The 24,363-nt window shown below is 42.3% G+C and overlaps 1 protein-coding gene across 2 annotated transcripts in view; it reads right to left on the reverse strand.

Annotated features, from left to right (window-relative positions):
• Nucleotides 1–24,363, reverse strand: part of LOC140487866 (RNA-binding protein Musashi homolog 1-like) — a 142,581-nt gene that overhangs the window by 19,623 nt on the left and 98,595 nt on the right. For both annotated transcript variants that reach the window (XM_072587230.1, XM_072587229.1), the window contains one exon: nucleotides 16,982–17,030. In XM_072587230.1, coding sequence (XP_072443331.1) covers nucleotides 16,982–17,030 — 49 coding nt within the window. The remainder of the gene's footprint in view (nucleotides 1–16,981; nucleotides 17,031–24,363) is intronic.

Raw genomic sequence — 24,363 nt, forward strand, 5'->3', positions numbered from 1 at the left:
TTGTCTTAAAAGGGTGATGGAAGCAGATTCAATATAACTTCCAAATGGGAATTCAATTCTAGATGTGGAAAATGAAAACCAGGAGGGATTTGTTAAAAGCAAACTTAATTTTTTGATGAGGTAATAGAGAGGGCTGAAGCAGCTAATGTGGTTGATGTAACATGGATTTGCAAAAAGGTATAGAATAAAGTACCATCTTATAGATGGTGTTAGGCAGAGCTGGAGGCCGTGGAATAAAAACCACAGCTCCAGCATGGTTGTAAAACTGTGCATTTCTTGCCACTGAGATCGGGTGCAACAAGAGCCAGAAGCTGGTGCTGACTGAACCACATGAACTCGGACAGTGCCACTGATACTTGCCCATATACTCTTCACTCACTGCTCCCCTCAGCATTCCGTTTGCTGCTGCACCATGCCCCTTTCTCCTCGCATTTGGCACTTTGCTCACTGCCCACATAGCTACTTCCCCAGTCACTCTGCTCCTGGGCACTCATCACTTCGCCTGCACTTGGCCACCTTGCTCCATCGCTCTTGGGGATAGTAAACAGTAAAGCAGCACAAAGACAAACAGCAGAAAGGCATTGAAGGGTCAGGATTTGGGCGGACAGGTGTTTGTAGCGGGGCAGTGCGCAAATTGTGATCCCAGGATTTGAATTCAATTAAAACTTTTGCAAAAGACTTATTTCACTGCTTCTATTCTTTGACGCAAAGACTTCCCTGCTGCATTGTTGGCAGTGACATCATAAGAACTGCAAGTACATGGGCGGTGAATGCAGCTCCCATAGTTTCAGTCGCAAGAATTACAGTCTGGTGAGGTTACACAGGGGTCAGGATGAAGATCCCTGCTCTGCCTAATGATCCAGAGACCTTGGTATAGAGGACACAATTTCAAAATCTGCAGGTTACACAAAACCTGGAAATATTGTGAACTTTAATGAAACTCGTGAAGATATTTGAAAGGGACAGGAAAGATTCACAAGGTTCCAGGATGAGGAAATTTATTCGTGAACAAAGAGTGGAGAAGTTGGGTCTGTTCTCCTTGAAGAAATTATGCAAAGGAAGTTTGATAGAGACTTTCAAAATAACAAGGTGTCTGGTCAGATTGATGGAAAATGTTCACAATGGTGGAAGCAATGTCAACAAAGAAGCATTGAGTCAAGGTGACTATTGTTTAGAAAGTGCCAGAGCCCATTATTAAGGAAGGAAGAGCAAAACATTTAGAAAAACTTGATGCAATTTGAGTCTACATGGTTTTGTGAAAGGGAAATCATTTGACAAATTTACTAGAGCTCTTTCCAGGATATAACAAGGAGAGCTGATACAGGGGATCTGGTAGATGCAGTGCATTTGTAATTTCAGAAGGCATTCGATAAGGTGCCACATAAATGGTTAACGTATACATTAGGAGCTCACAGTATTGGGGGCAATGTATTAGCGGGAATTAAGGATTAGTTAACACACGCAAAATGGACAATTGAGATCTTTTTCAACTTGGAACAATGCAACTAGTAGAATGCCATTGGATCAGTCCTAGGTACTCAAGTGATTACTGTCTTTACTAATTCCTTGGAGGAGGTTCAGAGTACAAAGTACTCATATTTGCCGATGATACAAAAATAGGTGGGAGGAGATGCTGTGATGAACATAAATGGAATCTGCAGGGAATGACTGGGCAAAAACCTAGCAGGTGGAGTTTAAGGTAGGAAAGGGTGTGAGGTCATACACTTTACTAGGAAGAATTAAAGGTAGACTTATTTAAGTAAAGAGAGAGAGAGAGAGAGAGAGAGAGAGAGAGAGAAAGAAAGAAAGAAAGAGAGGGAGAAAGAGAGAAGGAGAGGAGAAGGAGAGAAGGAGGAGAGAAAGAGAGAAAGAGAGAGAAAGTGTAGCACAGAGAGATCTGGGTGTTCTTGTGTAGAAAAACACAAGTTAGCATGCAGGGGTAGCAAGTAATTAAAAAACCAAATGAAATTTTGGCCTTTACTGCTATGGGTTTGGATTTTAAAAACAGGGAGGTCATATTACAACTCTCCCGTGTGTTGGTGGGGCCAGACATATATTACTGTGCACAGCTTTAGACCCTGTATTTGTGGAGGGGAAAAAGGCAGCTCAATGGTTAGCACTGCTGTTTCACAGCACCAGGGACCCAGGTTCAATTCCAATCTCGGGCAACTGTATGAAGTTTGCACATTCTCCCAGTGTCTGCATGGGTTTCCTCAGGTGCTCCAGTTTCCTCACACAGTCCAAAGATGTGCAGGTTAGGTGGATTGGCCATGGGAAATTATCTACTGTGTCCAGGGATGTTAAGGTTAGATGGATTAGCCATGGGAAATGCAGGGTTACAGGGATAAGTTAGGGGATGGGTTTGGGTCGGGTGCTCTTCAGAGCATCAGTGTGGACTCAATGGACTGAATGGCTTGCTTCCACACAGCAGGGATTCTATGACATATATTGGCATTGGAAATTGTTCAAAAGAGATTAACTAAATTGTTGTCTAGAATGAAGGGGTTGACTTATCAAGAATAGTTGAACAGTTTAGGCCTTTATTCATTCCAGCTTAGAAGATTGAGGACTGATATTACTGAAGAAGGGCTTATGCCCGCAACGTCGATTCTCCTGCTCCTTGGATACTGCCTGACCTGCTGCGCTTTTCCAGCAACACATTTTTTAGCTCTGATCTCCAGCATCTGCAGTCCTCACTTTCTCCTGACTGATATTACTGACCCATACAAGATTCTGAGGGGCTTGACAGAGTAGATGTTGAGATGTTTTCACTAGTGGGGGAATCTCAGGCCGGGGGACACAGTTGCAGAATAAGGGGACACTCATGTAAAATGGACGTGCGAAGGAGCTTTAATGCCAAGGGGGTAGATGTGTCTGCAATTCTCTTCCCTGAAGAGTTGTGAAAGCTAGATCACTTAAGTATTTAAAAAGGAGATGGTTAGATTTTTGAAAAGAAAAGGGAATCGAGGGCCAGGGTAGATCAGCCATGATTCTGGATAAGTGGTGCTGGAAGAGCACAGCAGTTCAGGCAGCATCCGAGGAGCAGTAAAATCGACGTTTTGGGCAAAAGCCCTTCATCAGGAATAAAGGCCTTTATGCCTTTATTCCTGATGAAGGGCTTTTGCCCGAAACGTCGATTTTACTGCTCCTCGGATGCTGCCTGAACTGCTGTGCTCTTCCAGCACCACTAATCCAGAATCTGGTTTCCAGCATCTGCAGTCATTGTTTTTACCTAGATCAGCCATGATCGTGTTGAATGGCAAAACAAATTTGAGGAGTCAAATGGCCTAATTTCTGCTTCAATTTCTAATCTGACACCGTGAAGCAACATTTAAGTTTATGGAGCAAATGGTTAGGAATCCGGAATACACTCTCAGGTAAAGAAAAGCTCAGACCTGAACAATTATTTGAAATAAAACTGCAGGGCTGCTGGGAGGGTTTGGGATGGTTGATCTTACAGAGAGCTGTTACAGCTACAATGGGCCAAATCGCCACCTTCTGTGCAAACACTCTGAATCTATGGGAACTAACTGAATAGCTCTCTCAAAGAGCTGGCACCGGTACATTTGCCCAAATGTGAAGAAAGGGCCCTTGATCAAGGAACAAGAGGACACCTGTAAATTGCTATCAGCTTCAAATGAGAAGCAATAGTAACATCTCAAACTGTGGAAATGGGAACATGCAGCTTTGAACACTCTGAAATTACAGACTTGGAGTTCTCACAAGGAATTCTTTGTCGTGAAATAATTAAAAGGAGTGGGAAACTAAAGAGAACACTGCCCTTCATAAGAACAGATAGCAAATTTAAATAGATGACCTGCCTCAACAGCCTGCCAGCCAGTACAAGCCTGGAACAGCGTGTGGTGCAGGACAAAGCTTACAGTTCAGTCACACCCCACATCCTGCTGAGCTGCACACAGACAAAACTAAGTGGCTTGCTGATCTTTTCCTTTGGTGTTAAAATCTTAATCATTACATTACTGAGAATGTGCCAACAGAAAGTACCATCCAAACAGGAAAACATGCAGCAAACGCTAAACTCTGCCAGATACAGGAAAAGGACTTGTGTACAGATATCAATAGATAATCTTTTCACTTATTCTTTCATGGGATGTGAGCATCACTGACAAGGACAATATTTGTTACCCATCCCTAAATTTCCATTGATCATTACTACGGGTCTGAAGTCACGTGTAGGCCAGATGGTTTTTTGTTTATAACAATCAATGATAGTTTCATGATCACAATTATTGAGATTAGCTTTAAATATCTTTTTAATTCATTTGCATTTGAATTCCACCAGCTGCCATGGCTGACATTTGAACCCATGTCCTTCAAAGCATAAGCCTGGGTACCTGGATTAAAAGCCCACTGATGTTACCTCTACACCTCAAGAAAAAATAACTGCGAAAGAGTAAGATGCAACGTGAAGGGGGAATTTGGCGGGATAGAGACAGATAGTCGCTTCAGACAAAGATAAGTAAGAAGCAGAAGAGGGGAACAATGTTGGAAAGTGGAACAGACAAGGGGATGGGGATGGGGATGGGAAGGAGGATTGGAAAAAGGGGAAAGCCAGGGTGAGAAGGGCAAAGGGGGAATTGGGAAGGCCTGCCACTGAGCCAGGACACTTACATTATGACTTCTATTTCTTCAAACATTGGAACAATGGTGCTATTTGTCCTCTAATGTTTTTTTCAATAGGCATTCCCAAGGTATGATCCTTAAGCCAGACGTGTGGACCTTTCCCACAGCAACAGTTATGAGGCAGAGAGCAGGAGCCAACACTGTCTGAATTTCCTCACCTGCCCAGGGGCACTAGGGAAAGTCCGCCATTGCCAACTCCTCACACTAGTTCTGGTGAACTTATCTCACTCAGCAGTTATCAAAATGGGGCCCTTCTTGACCTGAGATCAATCACCCACTAAGAAGATAGCAGCTTAAACCATTTGGAATAGTCTCAAAAACGGTGTCAGAAAACAGTGGGTTTAAGCTCCAATCATGATTTATCTACATATTCTAGGCAGACCCATCAGTTCAAATGGCTGTTGAAAAGCTGACTTATTATTGTCACATGTACCGAGATACGGTGAAAAGTATTGTTTTGCGTGCTATCCAGACATATTATACCTTACATAAGTACATCAGGGTAATAGAACAGAATGCAAAATATAGTGTTGCAGCTACAGAGAAAGATGAACTCTAATACATGAGAGTTCATAAGTCTGATAACAGCAGGGAAGAAGCTGTTCTTAAATCTGTTGATAAATGTCTTTAAACTTTGCATTTTCTGCCTAATTGAAGTGGGTGGGAGAGAGTAAAACCAGGGTGGGAGGGGTCTTTGATTATGTTGGCTGTTTTCTCGAGGCAGCAGGAAGGGTGGACAGAGTCAATGGAAGGAAGGACTGGGATGCATTCACAACTCTAATTTCTTGTGGTCTTGGGCACAGCAGTTGCCATACAAAACTGTGGTGCATCTGCATAAGATGCTTTCTGTGGTGCATCTATAAAAAGTGGTTCGTGTCAGAGTCGTGGAGATGTACAGCACGGAAACAGACCCTTTGGTCCAACATGTCCATGCTAACAAGATATCCCACCCCAAACTCGTCCCACCTTCCAGCACCCGGTGCATCATTGTGGACATGCCAAATTTCCATAGCCTTCTGAGGAAGTAGAAGCTTTGGTGTGCTTTCTTGACTGCAGGGTCAAAGTGAATAGACCAGAACAGATGGTTGGTGACATTTACTCCTAGAAATTCGAAGCTCTCTACCACCTCCACGTCAGCACCACTGATACAGACAGGTGTATGTCCTCCACTCCAGGTTGGCTCTCGCTTCATAGGGAATGGCCTGTCAAGTTCCAGTATCAGTAGATGCAATTCAACAACTATCCACAAGCCACAAAACACTTGTGGTCGGATTTTGTTCTACTAAGGCTGATAGCTTGAAACTTGCTGGACCTAACTCAGTAAAAACAAAATGCACCAAATAGTGAGAATTTGTTTTGCACTGGAATTAGAGAGGTAGGTATGGTATGGATTTGGACCCACCAATTCAGAGTCTCAGTATAAGCAGTCACTGGGGCATTTGTCAAGGAAGGCTGTCTGGAAGGTCTGCCTCAGTTCCCTGGGAGATTTAGAAGTTGCTAGGCTATTAAGCCTCATTCACTCACATGATCCCTCATATCCAATTACCCAGCATCCAACATGAGTAAACCTCAGCATCCAAGGTGCAATGGAAAGTAAACAAACTTCTAACAGTCTTATATAAGCTCTCATGCCCTGCACACTTGATTGTGAAAAGATCTTTCACTCATAAACCCAATCAAAGATTTTAAATCTCAGTGGCTAATCTTGGATATGAATAAACTTCAATTCAGACGCTGCAAATACAGCTAATCCTTTAATAGTCTCTCTAAACTGTCAATCAAAATGAATTCCTGCTGACATAATTGAAATTCAGCCAAACCCTCAAAGACATAATAACAGCCCTTAGACAAATGTCAACAAATAAGTCTATTTAAATTGCATGACCAAATTTATTTTATTAACCTGCTCCAGATGGCCTAATGATTAAAACAGTTCAGCAGAAGATTTTAATTATAAACATTCAGTGACAAGTCCAACTTTTTTTAAAAAAATATTTAAAGGAACAAAAGGATTTTTTAAAAATCTTCCAATATGGCAGCGATACACACTTCAAGAAAAATTGCACCTACTCAATCCACAGGTTAAGGCTCTTGGAACCGGCAAAAGGGGGTCTGTTTGAATTCAGGACTAAATTCAAATTATCTCGAGTGTGTGGAATTCCCTTCCTCACCCTCCCCGATTCTCCGCTGGCAAATATTGGATCTGGCAGAAATGGAAGTCAGCTCTTCCATACCCAAGTCTCACCCACCATTTTACACATCCTCAGATGCTTCCCTACACCACAAAATCTGGTCGTTGGTGAAAGGCACTATTTAAATGAATGCTTGTTCCTGTTTACTTACCAGTGGGAAGGTGGTTTATGGAGAGAACTTTCACAATCCATAACTTTGAGTCAAAGTTCTATGAGAATCAGTTTTCTTTCTGCTGGAAAGCAATTTACAACTGGAATATTTTCTTTTGTTGTATGTAAATACTTGCCTTTTAGCAACCTCTGTGTGTGTCTGTCTCAGAGTCTGTCTCTTTCTGCTTGTGTGTCTGAGAGTCTGTCCTGCCACATTAACCTGATAATTGCAAAGTCCAGCTTGCACAAGGAAGCCTGGCCTGCTTGCCTGCTGTTAATATATTGTGATGACGGACAGCTCCAGTCACGTTGCCATGGCTACACGCCTCATTCCCAAATTACTGCGACAGATGTGGCAATGCTGGATGAGTTTAATCTGTGTATTCAGGGGCTAGGGTTGAGTCATTAAGGGAGGTCAGGGGTCAAAGAGGCCAGACTTCAAACAGAGGGTGCCCACAGCCTGATCAATTAATGACAATTTTTTTAGGCGGTCTTTACTTAAGCCTTTTATCATTAAGAAGAAAAATAATCTTTTAATGTGAAAACTGGATACACTTATTTCAAAGTTTGATCTAAGATTGCATTTAATACTGTTCCCTAATGAGCTAGGTTGCTAGGCTACTGCACTTTTTGCAGGCTGGAGTCACCTACAGACCAGACCAGAGCTTCTTTAAAGGACAGCAGGAAACCAGCTCTAGTACAATATACAAAGCTACTTTGGACCATTTAGCATCCTTACGGCTGAAATACTAATCTCCAGAATTTGGATCATTTTGACATTGGATCTTTATATTAATTGTCACCCAACCTTGCCCAACCCCAACATTATTACCCCATCTCTCTCCAACATGCCACAATGATAAGCAGGCACCAGCCAGCAGTGGCTAACGAGTCAATCCCTGGCATGCTGAAGAGAGCTTTAAATGAGCTGAGTAGACTGATGGTCCCCCTTATCAAGGATTGTTACTGTTCAACTTATAAAGACCCCGCCACACACACCATCCCTTCCCCACCCTGATGCCTTGCTGCAAACTAAATAACAGAACCTTCTCTCCCCAGCAACTAAGACCCTTTCTGTCCAACATGCACAGTAAACATTTGCATCCAATTTCCCCATCTCCTGAGCTAGCTATCCACCTCTCACTTAACAGTCTGTGACAACACATAACAGCTGTCATTCAATGTAGATTTGATTCAAATACACTTCATATCGAATTACATGGTTTTTAGAGAACAGAAATATATGCCTTTCAGTGTATATGCTCAAACACAGCCTCTTCCAACCCTTTTTGAGCAAGGAAATAATTACAATCTTTTTAAACCCGCCCCCCCCCACAAAAATCAATTGCCCTCCCCCAACACCATTAGACCCTGAAGGCATCTGGGCAAACATTCACAGGGGCCAAGGAAGGACCACTTTCAAATTTCTAAACTAGACTATACCAAAAGGTGTACAGCACATCAGTTTAAACCGAGCACTCGACATACTGAGAAAACAGTGGAGAAGCTCCAAGCTGCGTTGTTCGCCATGCCGAGTAAAGCATTCCCTGGACAATGGGCTGGTGTCAGCAAGTTTGACCTAGGTTTACCCACCCTGGATTTACTCTGAAGCCACTGGCTGTCACAAGCAATTCATCAGTCTCCACAGAGCAAGGAAGCTTTATGTTTTTAGAGCCAACTCACTGTCTCTCTAATTAGGCAAACCAGTACCTCTGCTCTGCAGCCTCAGGAGCTTATATAGATCCAGTCAGTGTAGGTCACCCACCGTACACCCCTCAAGGCTCTCTGCCAGCAGAATGTTACTCAAAGCAGAGGTGCCAAGGAAAGGACTTTTAATTCATTTTGGTTTTAAAGTTGTAATAAACTGATAGATGTGGCTTGTTGCCCCTCAAAGTTTACCGGTATGATGGGTGATCAAATTTAGATGTTTAAAACAATGAAAGGAATTTGTGGGAATCCAAAACCTGAGAGGTAATCTTTTACAGCTGGAGCTGGGCCATTCACTAGGACCGAATGAAGCTCTATCTCAGTGCAGATGATCGGAGTCCACTGGAGCCTTGAAGATCAAGATTTGCAAACCTTTTGTCAGCTACGCAGAGCAACAACATTTCAATGTGGTGAATATTGTCAGTTTTGGCTAAATCCTGATACACAAGATTGCCCCAGTTCAAAGTGATTTGTGACCCTTTCCTCACTTCAGTAGAACCAAGTAGCCAATGAATCAGGCTATTTATGCAAATACCTGCCAATGGTATGCATTCTACTGTTAATTCATACTTATATATATATATATATATATATATATCAAAGACCTACTGTGCACAACACTTCATCTAAGAAGTAATCGAGACCCCCAGAATGAATGCTCAGCATACTATTAATATTTTCCTTTCATTATATTGGTAAGACAGACAGTTATGACTGCCTATCAAGACTGTACTATGTTCTTCCCACCTCCTCCCCAATCATGCCCAATGTACCACATCGCCCACCCCCACCAAGTCCATACGTCATTCTCTCTGTCCTCCACATTATTTCATGGGCTTTTTCTCATTCTCCTTTAAGGCCATATGCTGTGCTCTTTCTCCTACCCAATCAGTCTCTCTGGCTGAAAATCTGCTCCATTTGACATTCTCCACACCTCCCTCCTTACTTTCAGTCTATGCAACATTCTCTCGCCCCATCACTCCAAGTACACACAGTGCTCTCCCTATCTCTTTCCCCTTCAATCTGTACATTATTCTCTCTGTCTTCCCTCAGTCATTTAGCACTCTTTCCCTCTTCCCCTCCAGTCTTCAACATTTCTCTCCCTCTTCTCTCAGTCTATACAGCATGATTTCTCTGCATGATTTGCCTAACAGTCAACCTTTTCACGATCATTCTGCCAGAATCTTTGATCTGAGGGACTGTCCTTGATAACATTACACTAGTATCATATACACCTCAGAGACAAACAAAACAGGAAGACATTCAGAAAGTCATATCGAGAACCTAGTAGTTGGAGACAGGAGAGAGAATAGGAATAGTTAGAATGAAAGTTTGGGAGAAATCAGATGAAAGGTGAGTGACAGGGGAAAGACTAGAGAAGATCAAAAACTAAACAACCAGAAAACCAGAGATTGTTCCTGTGTGAAAGTGAGCAAGTGAGTGAGTGAAAGGAACAAGGAGAATGGTTCAGGGCAGGGAAGTGCTGAGAGATTGGGTTGGGTAAAGGTTTACAAGACACAAATAAACCCACAGAACCTCAGAGGCACAGAGCTGTAACACAGGACAACTCAAGTCATTCAGTGTCAGTAGCAGCAAAGGATTACATTAATGCTGGGATCAAGGCTGCTGAAACCTGGGATGAATACTGAAAACAATCAGCAAACAGGTTAGGGGCTCACATGACAGCATTCATTTGGGGCTTTTTTTTATCTCAGGCTTCTCTCAAAACACAACGCCTTCAGCCTGACAATCTGCTCTTTGTTTGGGCCTTGTAATCCATCCAGCTGTTTAGAAAGCTAGCTTTTCTCCCCCTTTCATTCCCAGACATCATGTCCCATCCAATTATTCCCAGCTCCCTTTCAAAAATTACATTAAGTTCTGCCAGGAAGCATTTTAATAACCTCCTTCTCCTAACTTGTAACAGAACATGTCCACGGTTTCCAAAACACCAAGTAAATTACTGACTGTGAGCGACACACTCGCAGGTGGTTCAGTGAGTTACACTCTCAATTCAGAAACGGAAGATTGCGGGTTCAAGTCCCACTCCAGAGCTTTGAGCACTTAATCCTGGCAGACACGTTAATGCAGCACCAGGAACGTGTTATTAAATGTATTTTTGATAGGATGTTAAATTTCAGAAGAAAATACAAGATCCCATTTGATTACTGGGAGAGCAGATCTCCTTGTCCTGACCAATATACATATCGTAATTCATGTAGGTTGAAATAAGTATATTGTCTGGCCATTATCACATTGTAAACGTATTAAATTCTCTCAAATAACAATCAGTTTCCTTCATTACAATGATACAAGAACATGAGAATAGGCAGGAATTGGACAGAAGGGTCATTGAGCTTACTCTGCCATTCAATAAAATTATGGTTGATCGGAACAAGACCTAACGAAATTTCTCCGGTCTGTCTGCCCACTTAAGCAATGACTCCCTTCCAGATTAAATACCTATCTCAGCCTTGATTCTATTCAATGACCCAGTCTCTATCGCTCTCTGGGGAAGAGAATTCCAAAAAAAAAACCAATGGCCCTCACAGAATCCAATCACATCTTTGAATGCAATGAGTGACCTCTTATTTTGAAACTGAGCCCCCCTACTTCTAGCTTCTACCAACCTTCCCCCAATATTATAGCAGCTGATAAAATGCTCAGCACCCCTTTCCAATGAACCTCAAAGTGGGCAAGGTACCCCAATGAAGAACAACTGGTGACATTATTGGTTATCTAATATCAGGCTCAACAGTAAATTAGTTATTAGCTGGTGAATGGACAATTCCCATCTGCACAAGCCTAATCAAACAAACATTTGCTTCCTGTAAGCACTGTTCAGTTCCAGATTCAATTCAACTTCCTTGTGCAGTTGCCAATTAGTCCCAAATTCACGTCATGTCTTTTGGAGCTTTTGAATCCTGCCCTTACATCCAGTCAAATTAGCCTCTTGCAGTATTTACTTCCACCTACAGTAAGATTCCAGTAACAATCACTGGCAGCAGAGGAGAAATTAAGTCATTCAACACACAGTCTTCTCCCACCAATTCTGGACTTGTGCTGAGTTAAATGGTTTCTGTTGAACAGTAGATGGGATCCTAAAGCTGGGTTCAGCATCACTGGGCAAACAAAAGGAGAGAGGGAGTGTACTTGTTCAGATGTGGTGAATAAAGTTCAGCTCAGGGAAGTTTTGGAAAGACAGGATTTGAATAGGAATAGTCAACATGGCTTTGTGCATGGGAGATCATTACTCACAAATTTGGTTAAGAGTTTCCTGATGAAGTGGCCAGCAAGGTTGATACGGACAGGGCGGTGGACGTAGTTGAAAGATGCGGCGCTAGAAAAGCACAGCAGGTGGACATAGTCAATATGGATTTCAGTAAGATCTTTGATAAGGTTCCACATGGTAGACTGCTCTGGAAGGTTAGATCGCATGGAATCTAGGGGGAACTAGCAAACTGGTTACACACTTGGCTTGATGGTAGGAAACAGAGGGTAATCGTGGAAGGATGCTTATTGGACGGGAGGCCTGTGACTAGTGAAGTGTCTCAGGGTTGGTACTGGGTCCATTACTGTTTGTTATCTGTATCAATGATTTGGATGAGAATGTACAAGGCATGATTAGTAAGTTTTCAGATGACACTAAAACCGGAGGTATCATGGACAGTGAAGAAGGTTATCAGAAACTGCAACAGGACTTCGATCAGCTGGGGAAGTGGGCCAAGATATGGCAAAGGGAGTTTAACATAGATACGTATGAGGTCTTGCATTTTGAAAAGTAAAATCAAGGCAGAAGTTTCTTGATGAATGGTAAGGAGTATAGAGGAACAGAGGGACCTTGGAGGTCAAGTGCACTCCAAGTGGAGTCACAGGTAGACAGAGCAGTGAAGGAGGCTCTTGGCACACCAGCCTTCATCAGTCAGGGCACTGAGCATAGAAGTTGGGAAGTTATGTTGCAGCTGTACAGGATGTTGGTGAGGCCGAGTATTGTGTTCGGTTCTGGTCACTTTGTTATAGGAAGGATATTATTAAACTGGAAGGAGTGCAGAAGAAATTTGTAAGGGTGTTGACAGGACTCAATGAGCTGAGTTATAGGGAGAGGTTGGACAAGCTAGGACTTCTTTCTTTAGATCGTGGGAGATGGGGGTGGGGGGGGGTGGGGGGGGGGAATGTCTGACAGAAATGTATAAGATCATGAGAGACATGGAGAGGGTGAATGCACTCACTTTTTCCCAGGGTTGGGGAAATCGAGGTCTAGAGGGCATCCGTTTAAGGTTAGAGGGGAAAGAATAAAAGTGAACCTGAGGGACAACATTTTTTTATACAGAGGGTGGTATGTATATGGAATGAGCTGCCAGTGGAAATGGGTTGAGGTGGGTACATTAACAACATTTAAAGGGCATTTGGACAAATACGTGGATAGGAAAGGTTGAGAAGGATATGGGCCGTGCAGGGAAATGGGGTTAGCGTTGACGGGCATTTTGGTCAGCATGGACCAGTTTGGGCCAAAGTGCCCATCTCCATGCTGTAGGACTCGATGACTGAGGATTCTTGTCCCCAATATTATTTATTTTCTCTTCAAAATAGTCTCTTGGTATCACTTGAGTATTGCTGTTGTTGAGCCTTTTCATGTTGTACTCAATAGGACAGACAAAAGAAATCCAAATTTCAAAGGGAGTAACAATTTATAATGTATGAGAAAGGGGTGATGATTGGTTGACAAGTCAACTCTGGCTAAGATGTTGGTCTATGCACATGATTTTATGTAGCTTTCATTAAGGGCAAGTAAACCATACTACACGCCTGACTGATTGTCAATGTAATTCTTAACACACTCTAGATGGTCAGCAAGTGCTGAACTATCGTAAATGTTTAACATTAGTTAAGTCCCCTGGGCTGGATGGGATTTATCCTCTGTTTCTCTGGGAAGCCAGGGAGGCGGTTGCAGAGCCTTTGTCTTTGATCTTTATATCGTCATTGACACTATTCCTGCAGACAGAAGACTGGAGGATAGCAAATGTTGTCCCCTTGTTCAAGAATGGGAGTAGAGATAACCCTGGTAATTAGAGACTAGTGAGCCTTACTTCGGTTGTGGGTAAAGTGTTGGAAAAGGTTATAAGAGATCAGATTTATAGTCGCCCAGAGAGGAATAAGTTGAATAGGGATAGTCAACACGGTTTTGTGAAGGGTAGATCATGCCTCACAAACCTTATTGAGTTCTTTGACATGGTGACAAAACAGGTGATGATGGCAAAGAGGTTGATGTGGTGTATATGGAATTCAGTCAGGCGTTTGATAAGGTTCCCCACGGTAGACTATTGAACAAATTACGGAGACACGGGATTGAGGGTAACTTACCGGATTGGATCAGAAGTTGGCTAGTTAAAAGAAGACAGAGGGTGACGGTTGATGGAAAATGTTCATCCTGGAGTTCAGTTACTAGTGGTGTGCCGCAAGGATCTGTTTTGGGGCCACTACTGTTTGTCATTTTTATAAATGACCTAGATGAGGGCGTAGAAGAATGGATTAGTAAATTTGCGGATAACACTAAGGTCAGTGGAATTATGGATAGTGAAGGATGTTGCAGGTTACAGAGGGACACAGACAAGCTGCAGAGGTGGGCCGAGAGGTGGCAAATAGAGTTTAATGCGGAAAAAAGTGTGAGGTGATTCACTTTGGAAGGTGCAACAGGAATGCAGAGTAATGGTGAGATTCTTGGTAGTGTAGATGAGCAGAGAGAACTCTGTGTCCATGTACATAGATCCCTGAAAGTTGCCACCCAGATTGATAGGTTTGTTAAGGCAGTATACGGTGTGTTAGCTTTTATTGGTAGAGGGATTGAGCTTTGGAGCCACAAGGTCATGCTGTACCTTTACAAACCTCTGGTGTGCCGCACTGAGTATGACGTTCAGTTCTGATCACCACATTGTCAAAGATGTGGAAGCTTTAGAGAGGAATCAGAGGAGATTTACTAGAATGTCGCCTGGTATGAAGGGAAGGGAAGATCCCGAACCAGAGGACACAGTTTAACAAAAAGGGGTAAGCCACTTAAAACAGAGTTGAGGAGAAACTTCTTCACCCAGAGTGTGGTGGCTGTATGGAATGCTCTGCCCCAGAAGGCTGTGGAGGCCCAGTCTCTGGATACTTTCAAGAAAGAGTTGGATAGAGCTCTTAAGGATAGTGGAATCAAGGGTTATGGGGATAAGGCAGGAACAGGATACTGATTGAGGATGATCAGCCATGATCATAAAGAATGGTGGTGCGGGCTCGAAGGGCAGAATGGCCTACTCCTGCAACTAATGTCTATTGTCTTACGAGGAAAGGCTGAGGAACTTGAGCCTGTTTTCAATAGAGAGAAGGTTGAGAGGTGACTTAATTGAGACGTACAAGATAATCAGAGGGTTAGATAGGGTGGATGGGGAGAGCCTTTTTCCTCGGATGGTGATGGCTAGCACGAGAGGATATAGCTTTAAATTAAGGGGTGATAGATATAGGACAGAGGTCAGAAGTAGTTCTTTACTCAATATTAGGGGCATGGAATGCACTGCCTGCAACAGTAGTTGACTCGCCAACTTTAAGGGCATTTAAATGGTCATTGGATAGACATATGGATGAAAATGGAACAGTGTAGGCTAGATGGGCTTCAGATTGTTTCCACAAATCAGCGCAACATCGAGGGCTGAAGGGCCTGGACTGCAATGTAACGTTCTATGTTCTATTTGACTCTATGCTCAGGTTCACAAGCTCCACCTATCACTAACAGCCAAACTGCCATGCTACTTGATATGATCCCATCAGTCATTGAAACAGAACAACCTATGCACCCGCACTGAAATTCATAAACCATTCATATGTGGAAGGCGGAATCCTGTTAGTGGAGAACATCACTGATGCTGTTACTGCTAGCAGCAACATGAAACATCTAACTTCATGTGTTGTCCATATTTTGAGAGAATTTGTTCTTTCAAGGTAATTTGCGGCAGACCAGATCGTTGGTTCCTTTGAAATATGGCACTTTGGCATCTCTCCTGATGAATACAGGATGAACAGCTTCAACATCATTTTTTTTCAAGCAATATATGCTGTTCTTGCTCATTGTTAGGTCATTAGCAAGGCCAACATTTCAGAGGTCATGAAAGGCACGACACAAATGTTAATTATTTTCTTATACTTAAGTCACCTCAACCCAGTAGTTACCACAAGCCTAAGCTGGCTGACTCAGCAGACACTGGGTAATCAAAGCTGGGATCATCTAGCTTGTATGGTTCTGTTCTACTCAAAGTGCTACTGAGCATGTTAACACTTTAGACTTTTAAGCATCTGCCTAAAGGCTATGCTATAATGAGATTCTGGAGACATTAATTTGAGGTATTTACTGATTAATGTCAACAACGCAAGAATGTCAGCTTTTAAACAAAGTCATTGCGTTTGTTAAACTACTTTACGTAATATTGGTACATTTTGATGTTGGTGTTACGGGTCACTGGTGTTAATAGAGACATCAGTCAGTGAGAACACAACATCACAGCATCACTATCTGTATTAGTTAATAATACTCCTGTCAGCCATCATCTTTTTCCAATCATTAGATGGTTCATGCACTGCTAAAGGGAACACAACAATGTTTCTCATCTCTCTCACTCTTTACCATCTACTCTACATTTCTCTTATTCTCTGCCACAGAGTTTCTCTCTTTTGCTCCATTACTCACATGCTTTCTCTCCTGGTGAGCAACTATGTAAATACAGCACACAAAGGAATTTTACACAAATGTGTTGGACAGTGCATTACAGGATGGAATGAAATCCTCAGTCTCCTCTGTCCCTGACGGCCCTCACTGTGATGGAGCTGTACGGCTGTGAACAGGAATCAAGGAGTAAATCAGACCCATGGACTCAGGGTTTAGCTTCAAGGATAATATAAATAGATGCAACTTCCTTTGCACTATACATTATAGACGTATACTATATAGTATTAACAGAAGTGAAATACGCAGTGTAAAGGAGATGAATTCTTCAGTAAGAAGAGATGGAAATGGCTAAATATATTTGAAAGTTTTTTTTTAAAAGCTATAGATTTCAGCCTTCTTGAGTACAAGCAACAACTTATTAAAAAAATTCAGGGAAAGGGGTGGGACAGCAACTCGAATTCAAACACTTGCTTTGCTCAGATTAGGATTCCCAGCTGTGCCCATTTGAAAAGCAAGTGCAGAATTCATGAAACCACATCCACCATGCAGATCAATCTCAGCAAAACAATGAAAAAGTGAACTCAAACCAGACACTTACCTCGATGTCGATTGGTCGTCTTGTCAAACATCAGCATTGCATCATCTACCTGTTGGGAAAAAAACAAGGCATCATAATACTTCCTCTAGACAATCCCAAGTTTGGCAGTCTGCAATGTAGTGAGTAAAAGACTCTAGTGAGCTGATGGTAATGGAACATAGTCGGTAAATGGACTGGTAGGCTTATTCCCATAGTGTAACATTGATCGATTCTCATGAAGCATGCTATAATAAAGAGCCTATCATCTGAATCACTGTTTATAGATACTGACTGGCCTATGCATTTCTAGTACTTACCATTTTTGCATCAGTTTAGTGTTATTTGCCTTTTGTTCCCCCCTTCAATCTCACCCATGTAGTGAGCCAGTGAAAGAGAAAGATAAAACGTACTCCAGAAATTCTAGTGGCACTGGGCAATCAGCAAGATGTTCGAGTTTAGATCTCCCTTTATAAAAGGCCTTGGGTTGAGGAGGGGATTATAGAAAAAGCATCTGTGAAAGCTGCACTATGGCCACAGGAATGATTCCAAATTTGTGGATGTAGCAACTGCCTGAATAGTTAAGTGAATATGTGAGCTTGTGAGATAAGGATGATCCCAGATTCAATCCCCAGCCCGACAGCAACAAGCCAGATACTGTGTCACCAATTCTAGACTTTACTCCAGTGTCAACTGGGGAAAGGGCAGAAAATCTGCCTTGTTTGACTCCTTCCCTTCCAGATTGTCATTCAGTGCTTTCTGAAGCAAAGTGCACTTGTGACTAACAACATCTTGCATTTATATAGCTCCTTTAATGTAGCAAAGTGGTCCAAAGGAGCAATACTCAACCAGGGCAGGACCTAGCTCAACTGTACAGTCCTACAGCCAAATGACCTGCTGACATTCATTATTTGCTCTCACAACAAGGGGTAACCAGAATGATTTTCTCAGCAAGAAACCCGGGAATGGAGAAAAGAGAAAAAGTTGGGAAAATGTCTGGAAACAATTATTCAGAATAGAATTAATAGTCACCTATAAAAATGTGGAAGCAGTTGGAAGAGTCAGCTTGGATCTGCTAAGGGAAAATCACATCTAACTAACTTATTGGAGGTGCCAGGGAGGATTCATGAGGGGAAGGCCGCTGATATAGTGTACATGGCATAAAAGGCATAAAATAGTGTCTCACAAACTTGAGGGAAAAGTTAACAGGTCACAGGATAATAGAAGCAATAAAGTGAGCATAAAATTGACTGAGGAATAGGAAACAGTGCAACAGTCAATGGGTTTGTTGTGGAATTCCCAAAGGTCAGTATTGGGATTCTTGCTTTTCCTGATATATTTTAATGATCTAGATCTTGGCATGCAGAGGACAATCTCAAAGTCTGTGGACAATGCAAAATTTGGGAGATCTGAGAGGAGGACACAGTATATAATTTCAAAAGGACAATGATCTACTGGCGGAGTGACTGAATAGATGGCAGATAAGGTTCCACGCACAGAGGTGTGATGTGATGTACTTTAATACAAAAAAGTAATTGAAAGACAGTATAAAATAAAAGACACTATTCTAAAGGGTGCGCAGGAGCAGAGATCTGGGTGACTAATGCATATTAGTCGTTAAAGGTACCAGGACAAGTAGAAAGAGCTGTTAGTAAAGCATACAATATTATAGGCTTCACAAATAGAGGCACAGAGTACAAGAGCTGGGCACTTATGATGGACTTATACAAGACACCAGTAAGGACTCAGCTGGAGGTGTGTGCACAGCTCTGAGTGCCACACTTTAAAAACATTGTTAAAGCATTGAAAACAGTGCAGAAAAAGTTCTGTGAATGGTTCAAGAGTGAGACACCTCAACTGAGAGAAAAGATTGGAGAAGTTAAGACTGTTTTCTTTGGAGGGTAGAAGTGAAAGATGAGATGTAGAATTTTTCAAAATCCTGGAGGGTCTGGATAGAAAGGAAAGGGAGACTTTTCCCAATCAAATGGATTGTGACCCAGAGGGCATATTTTTAAAAATGTTTTGCAAAATGAGCAAATGCAAATTGCGGCAAGTAGTTAGGATATAGAATGCACTGCCTAGAAGTGTGGCAGGTTCAACTGAGGCATTCAAGAGAGCATTGGGTGGTAATTTCTATGTAGATAACATGCAGGGTTACAGAAAAAAGGCAGGAAATTGGTATTAAGTTAAAATGCTCAGAGAGATGGTGCAGGCAGAATGGGTCAAAAGGCCTTCTTCTGCATCAGAATAAATTTGCACTTCTTTGAAGGGTGTGGCACAGAATGGTGAAGTTGGTATTGGTAAAGGTAGGAAAAGAGCCATAGAATTCGTGTGTTCAGACATCTCTCAGTGAGTAGGTTCACTGACGCTCTCAAGGCTTTCATTATTTCGCTCCAACTGTCTCCTGACTCATTTCTGAGCTATACTGGAAGCACATTGGGATGTTTTGCAGGTTAGCAGTGCTGTACAAATGAAAAATCTTGTTGTTGAGACTAAGTTTACCACCAAAGAAGTCACAAAGGTTTGCAAGTACCTAATGTGATGTGCCATGCTGTGCTAAAACAAAACCATAACTTAGCAATAAATTTGGGGTGTGGGTTCTGGGGTGCAGGCAGTGAGCGACACTGACCTTCCAATCTTTACATCAAATACCACTCAAGTCTGCTTTCAATTTTCAATGCATGAGGCTGAAATTCTTTTGCTTTTAAACAGCAGAAAAAGAAATACAAATATGCTAAATAGCAGTGATTCCTCTAAATGATGTTGCAGTGGGTCTTTTTTTCCAAAATGCAAGTGTTGGCAGGAAGTAGCCTTCTGTAAAAGACCTTCAGTATTACAAGATATTCCAACATATAACAAGCATTCCAGGAAGGGTAAAGCACTTTAGGTCATCCCGGATAACTCCTGCACACTGCCTGGTCACCAGAATGAAGCTGGCACAAGAGTTTCAGAACCCAGCATAACACCTTTGAGGGTTTTAAATCAGTGACTGATTATTAATTTGAATAAGGAGCATGTCTCTTTAAGAAGTTTCAGATTTAATACCACATTACGCTGTTTGACATTTTTTTTTTACTTCCTCCCTTCCTTTCCTTCTGCCAAAGTCTTCTTGCTCGGAATCCGATTCAATCCCTGCTTTTTAAGGCCCTAAGCTGTGCAAATAGACGTCACATTACAGTCTAAGCTGCACCTTACCATGTGTGCCACTGGCTGAGTCAGCCACAAAGAATGTCAGTGTGTAGCAGCATTAAGCTCTTTTTCAATTATAGAAGGATTTCCATACAAAGCAGCAGCTTTATAAACACTCTGATCTCGCAACTAACAGGAGAGTGCACATTCCGTGGGTCTGCTGCCACAGGTATTGTGCATCACACTTTACTCAACAGTGGCATTGCAGATACACAGTGCCTCTCAATTTTCAGCAATACCAGCACAGGTACTGTGCACCAGATATTCCTTGACTGTGGAAATGCCTGTGTTCAAGACCATTAGTTTCATACTTCACCCTGTTTGAATTTTATCAAACCAAAGCTTTTCTGGTCACTATTGATACCTGTTCCTTTGGGAGTGATATGCAGCAAGAAAAACAAAGCAGCCTATTCTCTCCAGATACAAACTGCATCACACAAGCAATAGAGAAAACAAATCAGATACACACCAGCAAAGAGACAAAGAGAGAGAGAGAGAGAGACAGAGAGACAGAGAGAGAGACAGAGAGAGAGTGAGACAGAGAGAGAGTGAGACAGAGAGAGAGCACATCAGGCGGAGACAGAATGAGTGCTGAGCAGGGTGATTGGAGATAGTGTATAACTGTAGCAGGACCTTTCCTAAAAAAGTGAGAAGAAAGAGGTAGCAACTGAAAGATAAATTGAAGCAACAAGAGACTAGCTAGTTCAGTGAGGTAAAAGGGAGTTATACAATTACTCCCTACCCAATCCCTTCAAACTTCAGCATCACATGTTTGTTCTTGTAGACAACAATTTCATTGTCTCTTAAAAGAGAATGTTGGAACGTGTAACAAGCAGGCGACCAGAATTACTCAGACTTTTACAGGTTGGGAAGAAGGGTTCCAATACACCAATACTCAGTAATACTGGACAGTTCAGACAGACTCAGTCCCTGGCATCTACAAAGTTAGCTGGACTCGAATGGGCCTGTATTGGGGGAGGGGTGGGTAGCTGTAATTGGCCTTGCCAGCTATGGGTTAAACAAAACTGTGCCTAGTACCCATGTTAAATGCCAACATATTAGTAGATTAACACACACCTTCAAATTTCATTACAGCTTTGCCCTCAATTACTGGACTGACTACAATCCACAATGGTTCAGATCTCACTTTGGAACAGCTTTGTGCCAGAAAATACCTCCTGCATGAATAATTCTGCAATCATTTACAACGTGAAAGGCTGAGATTGTTCCTCTGAGAAAGCATTTACATAGCTGTTTGTCCTCCCCAGTCCCCAAGGACTGATTTATTCTTCAGAGCTTACTCTGCAGTGCAAAAGCACACACATCCACTTTACTCAAGAGGTCATGCACAGAAAGCAGGGTTTTGTTAGCCAAGCTGGACTTTGGATACTGGCGCCTGAGAATTAGGTGCTCTCTCACACACACTCTCTCCGCCCCTGCTCCTCAACTCAAAAAAAGGTTTTTCTAAAGAGAATCCTATTTTAATTCTACTCTGCAAAAACCATCTTCACCACCTGTACTTGTATTTCAATACCCTGGGAATGAAGGGAGAGCTGCAGCTTCAACTGGGTAAGCATATAAACCAGCCCTGGTTAGCAACAATACACTTGTTCCCCTTTGATTCTGGTTCCATTTTGTTAACTTGGTCCCCCGGTGTTAACTTGCTTTACAATATTCAAGCAAATTGATACAATTAATTTTAAATTAATTAATTTAAAAACGATCAGTTGAGCCCAAGCAATGAAATATTTCAAGCTGCAACGTCGCACCATCAAGTCAAAATACAAGCTGCCATCCCCTTGCTGAATAGCCACCTCCCAAAACTCCACAACTGGGGGACAAGAATACCACCCACAGGGTGCCAGTAGGGCAACAATTACTGATCCAAACTGCTATTGCGCTTTGGATTTGAACTGAAGGGCCTCAACATTCAGAGAAAATACTTCAGCAACAACAAAAAAAAATCCAATTTTGTCCCAAGATAAAAGAGGCAATACAGAATCAACCAGCAGCAATAATCTTACGTACATATCAGACCATGGAACTGAGGACAGGCAACTCCATTAAAAGGACTTGGCCCATCAGCTTTGTCTTTTCACTCCACTGGTCTAACCTCCATCCCACGGCACAATACGCACAAGCCTTCATTCATTACTGTTGCGGTGTAATATGGCCTTTTTAAATGTCATCTTCAATTTTCCAGCCAAAAGGACGATGATAAAGAAAAAAAAAATTACAGCTGCATTATTAAACCCTACATCAGTCAATCAACCTTACGGGGAGTAAAGAGCATGACCCCTAGCCTCTGGCTCCCATGGCAACCAGTGAGGCTCCTTCAAGGACAATGAACCAGACCAGGCCTGCTCATTCATGCCAGTTCTGCCAGTAGCATAATAGAGCTTTTTTTTCCTCTCTTTTCCTTAACTTCTCTCCAGAAGATGCTGACTCATGCTGGGATATGCTTCCATGGTTGCCAGCAGGCTTCCATTACCTCTCACAACTAGTCATTAATTGTTTTATGAGGTAGCACTAACAATTCGAATCCTGCCCTACTCAACTTCCATATTTTCCAGCCAGAGTCACTGGACAGGCAATCAGACAAGGCTGGCTATTTCCTTCTGAAAATGTGTTGCTGGAAAAGCGCAGCAGGTCAGGCAGCATCCAAGGAGCAGGAGAATCGACGTTTCGGGCATGAGCCCGAAAGGAAGAAGGGCTCTTGCCCGAAACATCGATTCTCCTGCTCCTTGGATGCTGCCTGACCTGCTGCGCTTTTCCAGCAACACATTTTCAGCTCTGATCTCCAGCATCTGCAGTCCTCACTTTCTCCTGGTTATTTCCTTCCCCTAGCCTAGTTCAATTAGAATCCCTCTTTTCTGCATTCCTACCACCCCTGTTAAAATCAGATAGTGCTGCAGAGATAAAAGACCGAAAAGTCCTTGCTTGTCAGATTCTCATTCAATCACACTTGGTTCTCGATTATCCTTCACCAAGGTGGCACTGGGCAATAGGATGCTTGGACAATGCCAGAGGCAGCAACATCACTACAAGAACATCAGTGATTCTTTAAAGAGGCCCAACAATGCTTGAATGAATGATAAGTGTGGCCTTATCAGCTTTACCAAAGGACTACAGAAGCCAAAGGTATTTTTCTGCACCCTTGAAATGTAATAGTCCAGCCTGAGTGGGTTCTTCACTACCAGCTACTTATGAACAGATGAAATAGGAGCAGAGGTAGCCCCTGAGTGTTGTCCACTCATAGTAACTCAAATAAACTCATATTTCGGAATTCTATGTCTCACCTAACTCTGACAATCTTTGTTGCCCTTGCCTAATACAAATCTACCTTTAACTTGAAAATATTCAATAACACTGCCTTTACTACACAACACAAAAAAAAACTAATCTGCCTTAATTTTAAAACAGTGTTCCTTATTTCTGGACTGACCCACAAAAGGAAAGATCCTTTCCACTCCACCCTGGTCAAGACCATTCAGGATCTTGTATACTTCAACCAAATCACCCTTCACTCTTCTAAACTCCACAGGAAACAAGCCCCGCTTGTCCAAACCCAGCTTCAAAGGCAATGCACTCATTCCAGGTATCAATCTGGTAAATCTCTTCTGAACCACCTCTTACATCTTATATCCTTCCTTAAAACTGGAGACACAACTGCACATGGTATTCGAGATGTGGTCTCACCAATGCCCTGAAACATAACATCCTTATGTTCAATGTCTCTCGAAACGTAGGATAACATCTCATTAGCCTTCTCAGTCACATGCTGCATCCACATACTAATCTTTTGTGACTCATGCCAGAGCACCCAAATCCCCCTCCACCTTTGACTACAGGAGTTCTTTCTCCAGTTTAATAATACTCCACTTTTTTGTTCTTCCTTCTAAAGTGAACTTCACATTTTCCCACATTATACTCCATCTGCCACATTTTTGCAGACTCGCCCAATTTATCTATATCCATCTGCAACTTCCATATGTCTTCTTCACAACATACTTTCCTACCAATCTTTGTGTCATCTGCAAATTTAGTTACCACGTCTTTGTATCAATGGCTTAGATAGATGAGGGCAACAAAGTGTTAAACATTTGAGGGCATGGATCAAACACTTGCAGGAGTCTATTCATCTCATCCTGCTGATCAGACATGGATCTATTTCTGCATATTCTGTTTTATTGCCAGCCAATCTTGTATTCAGGCAA

The sequence above is a fragment of the Chiloscyllium punctatum genome, chromosome 17 (assembly GCF_047496795.1).
Source record: "Chiloscyllium punctatum isolate Juve2018m chromosome 17, sChiPun1.3, whole genome shotgun sequence".
In the NCBI taxonomy this organism is placed as follows: domain Eukaryota; kingdom Metazoa; phylum Chordata; class Chondrichthyes; order Orectolobiformes; family Hemiscylliidae; genus Chiloscyllium; species Chiloscyllium punctatum.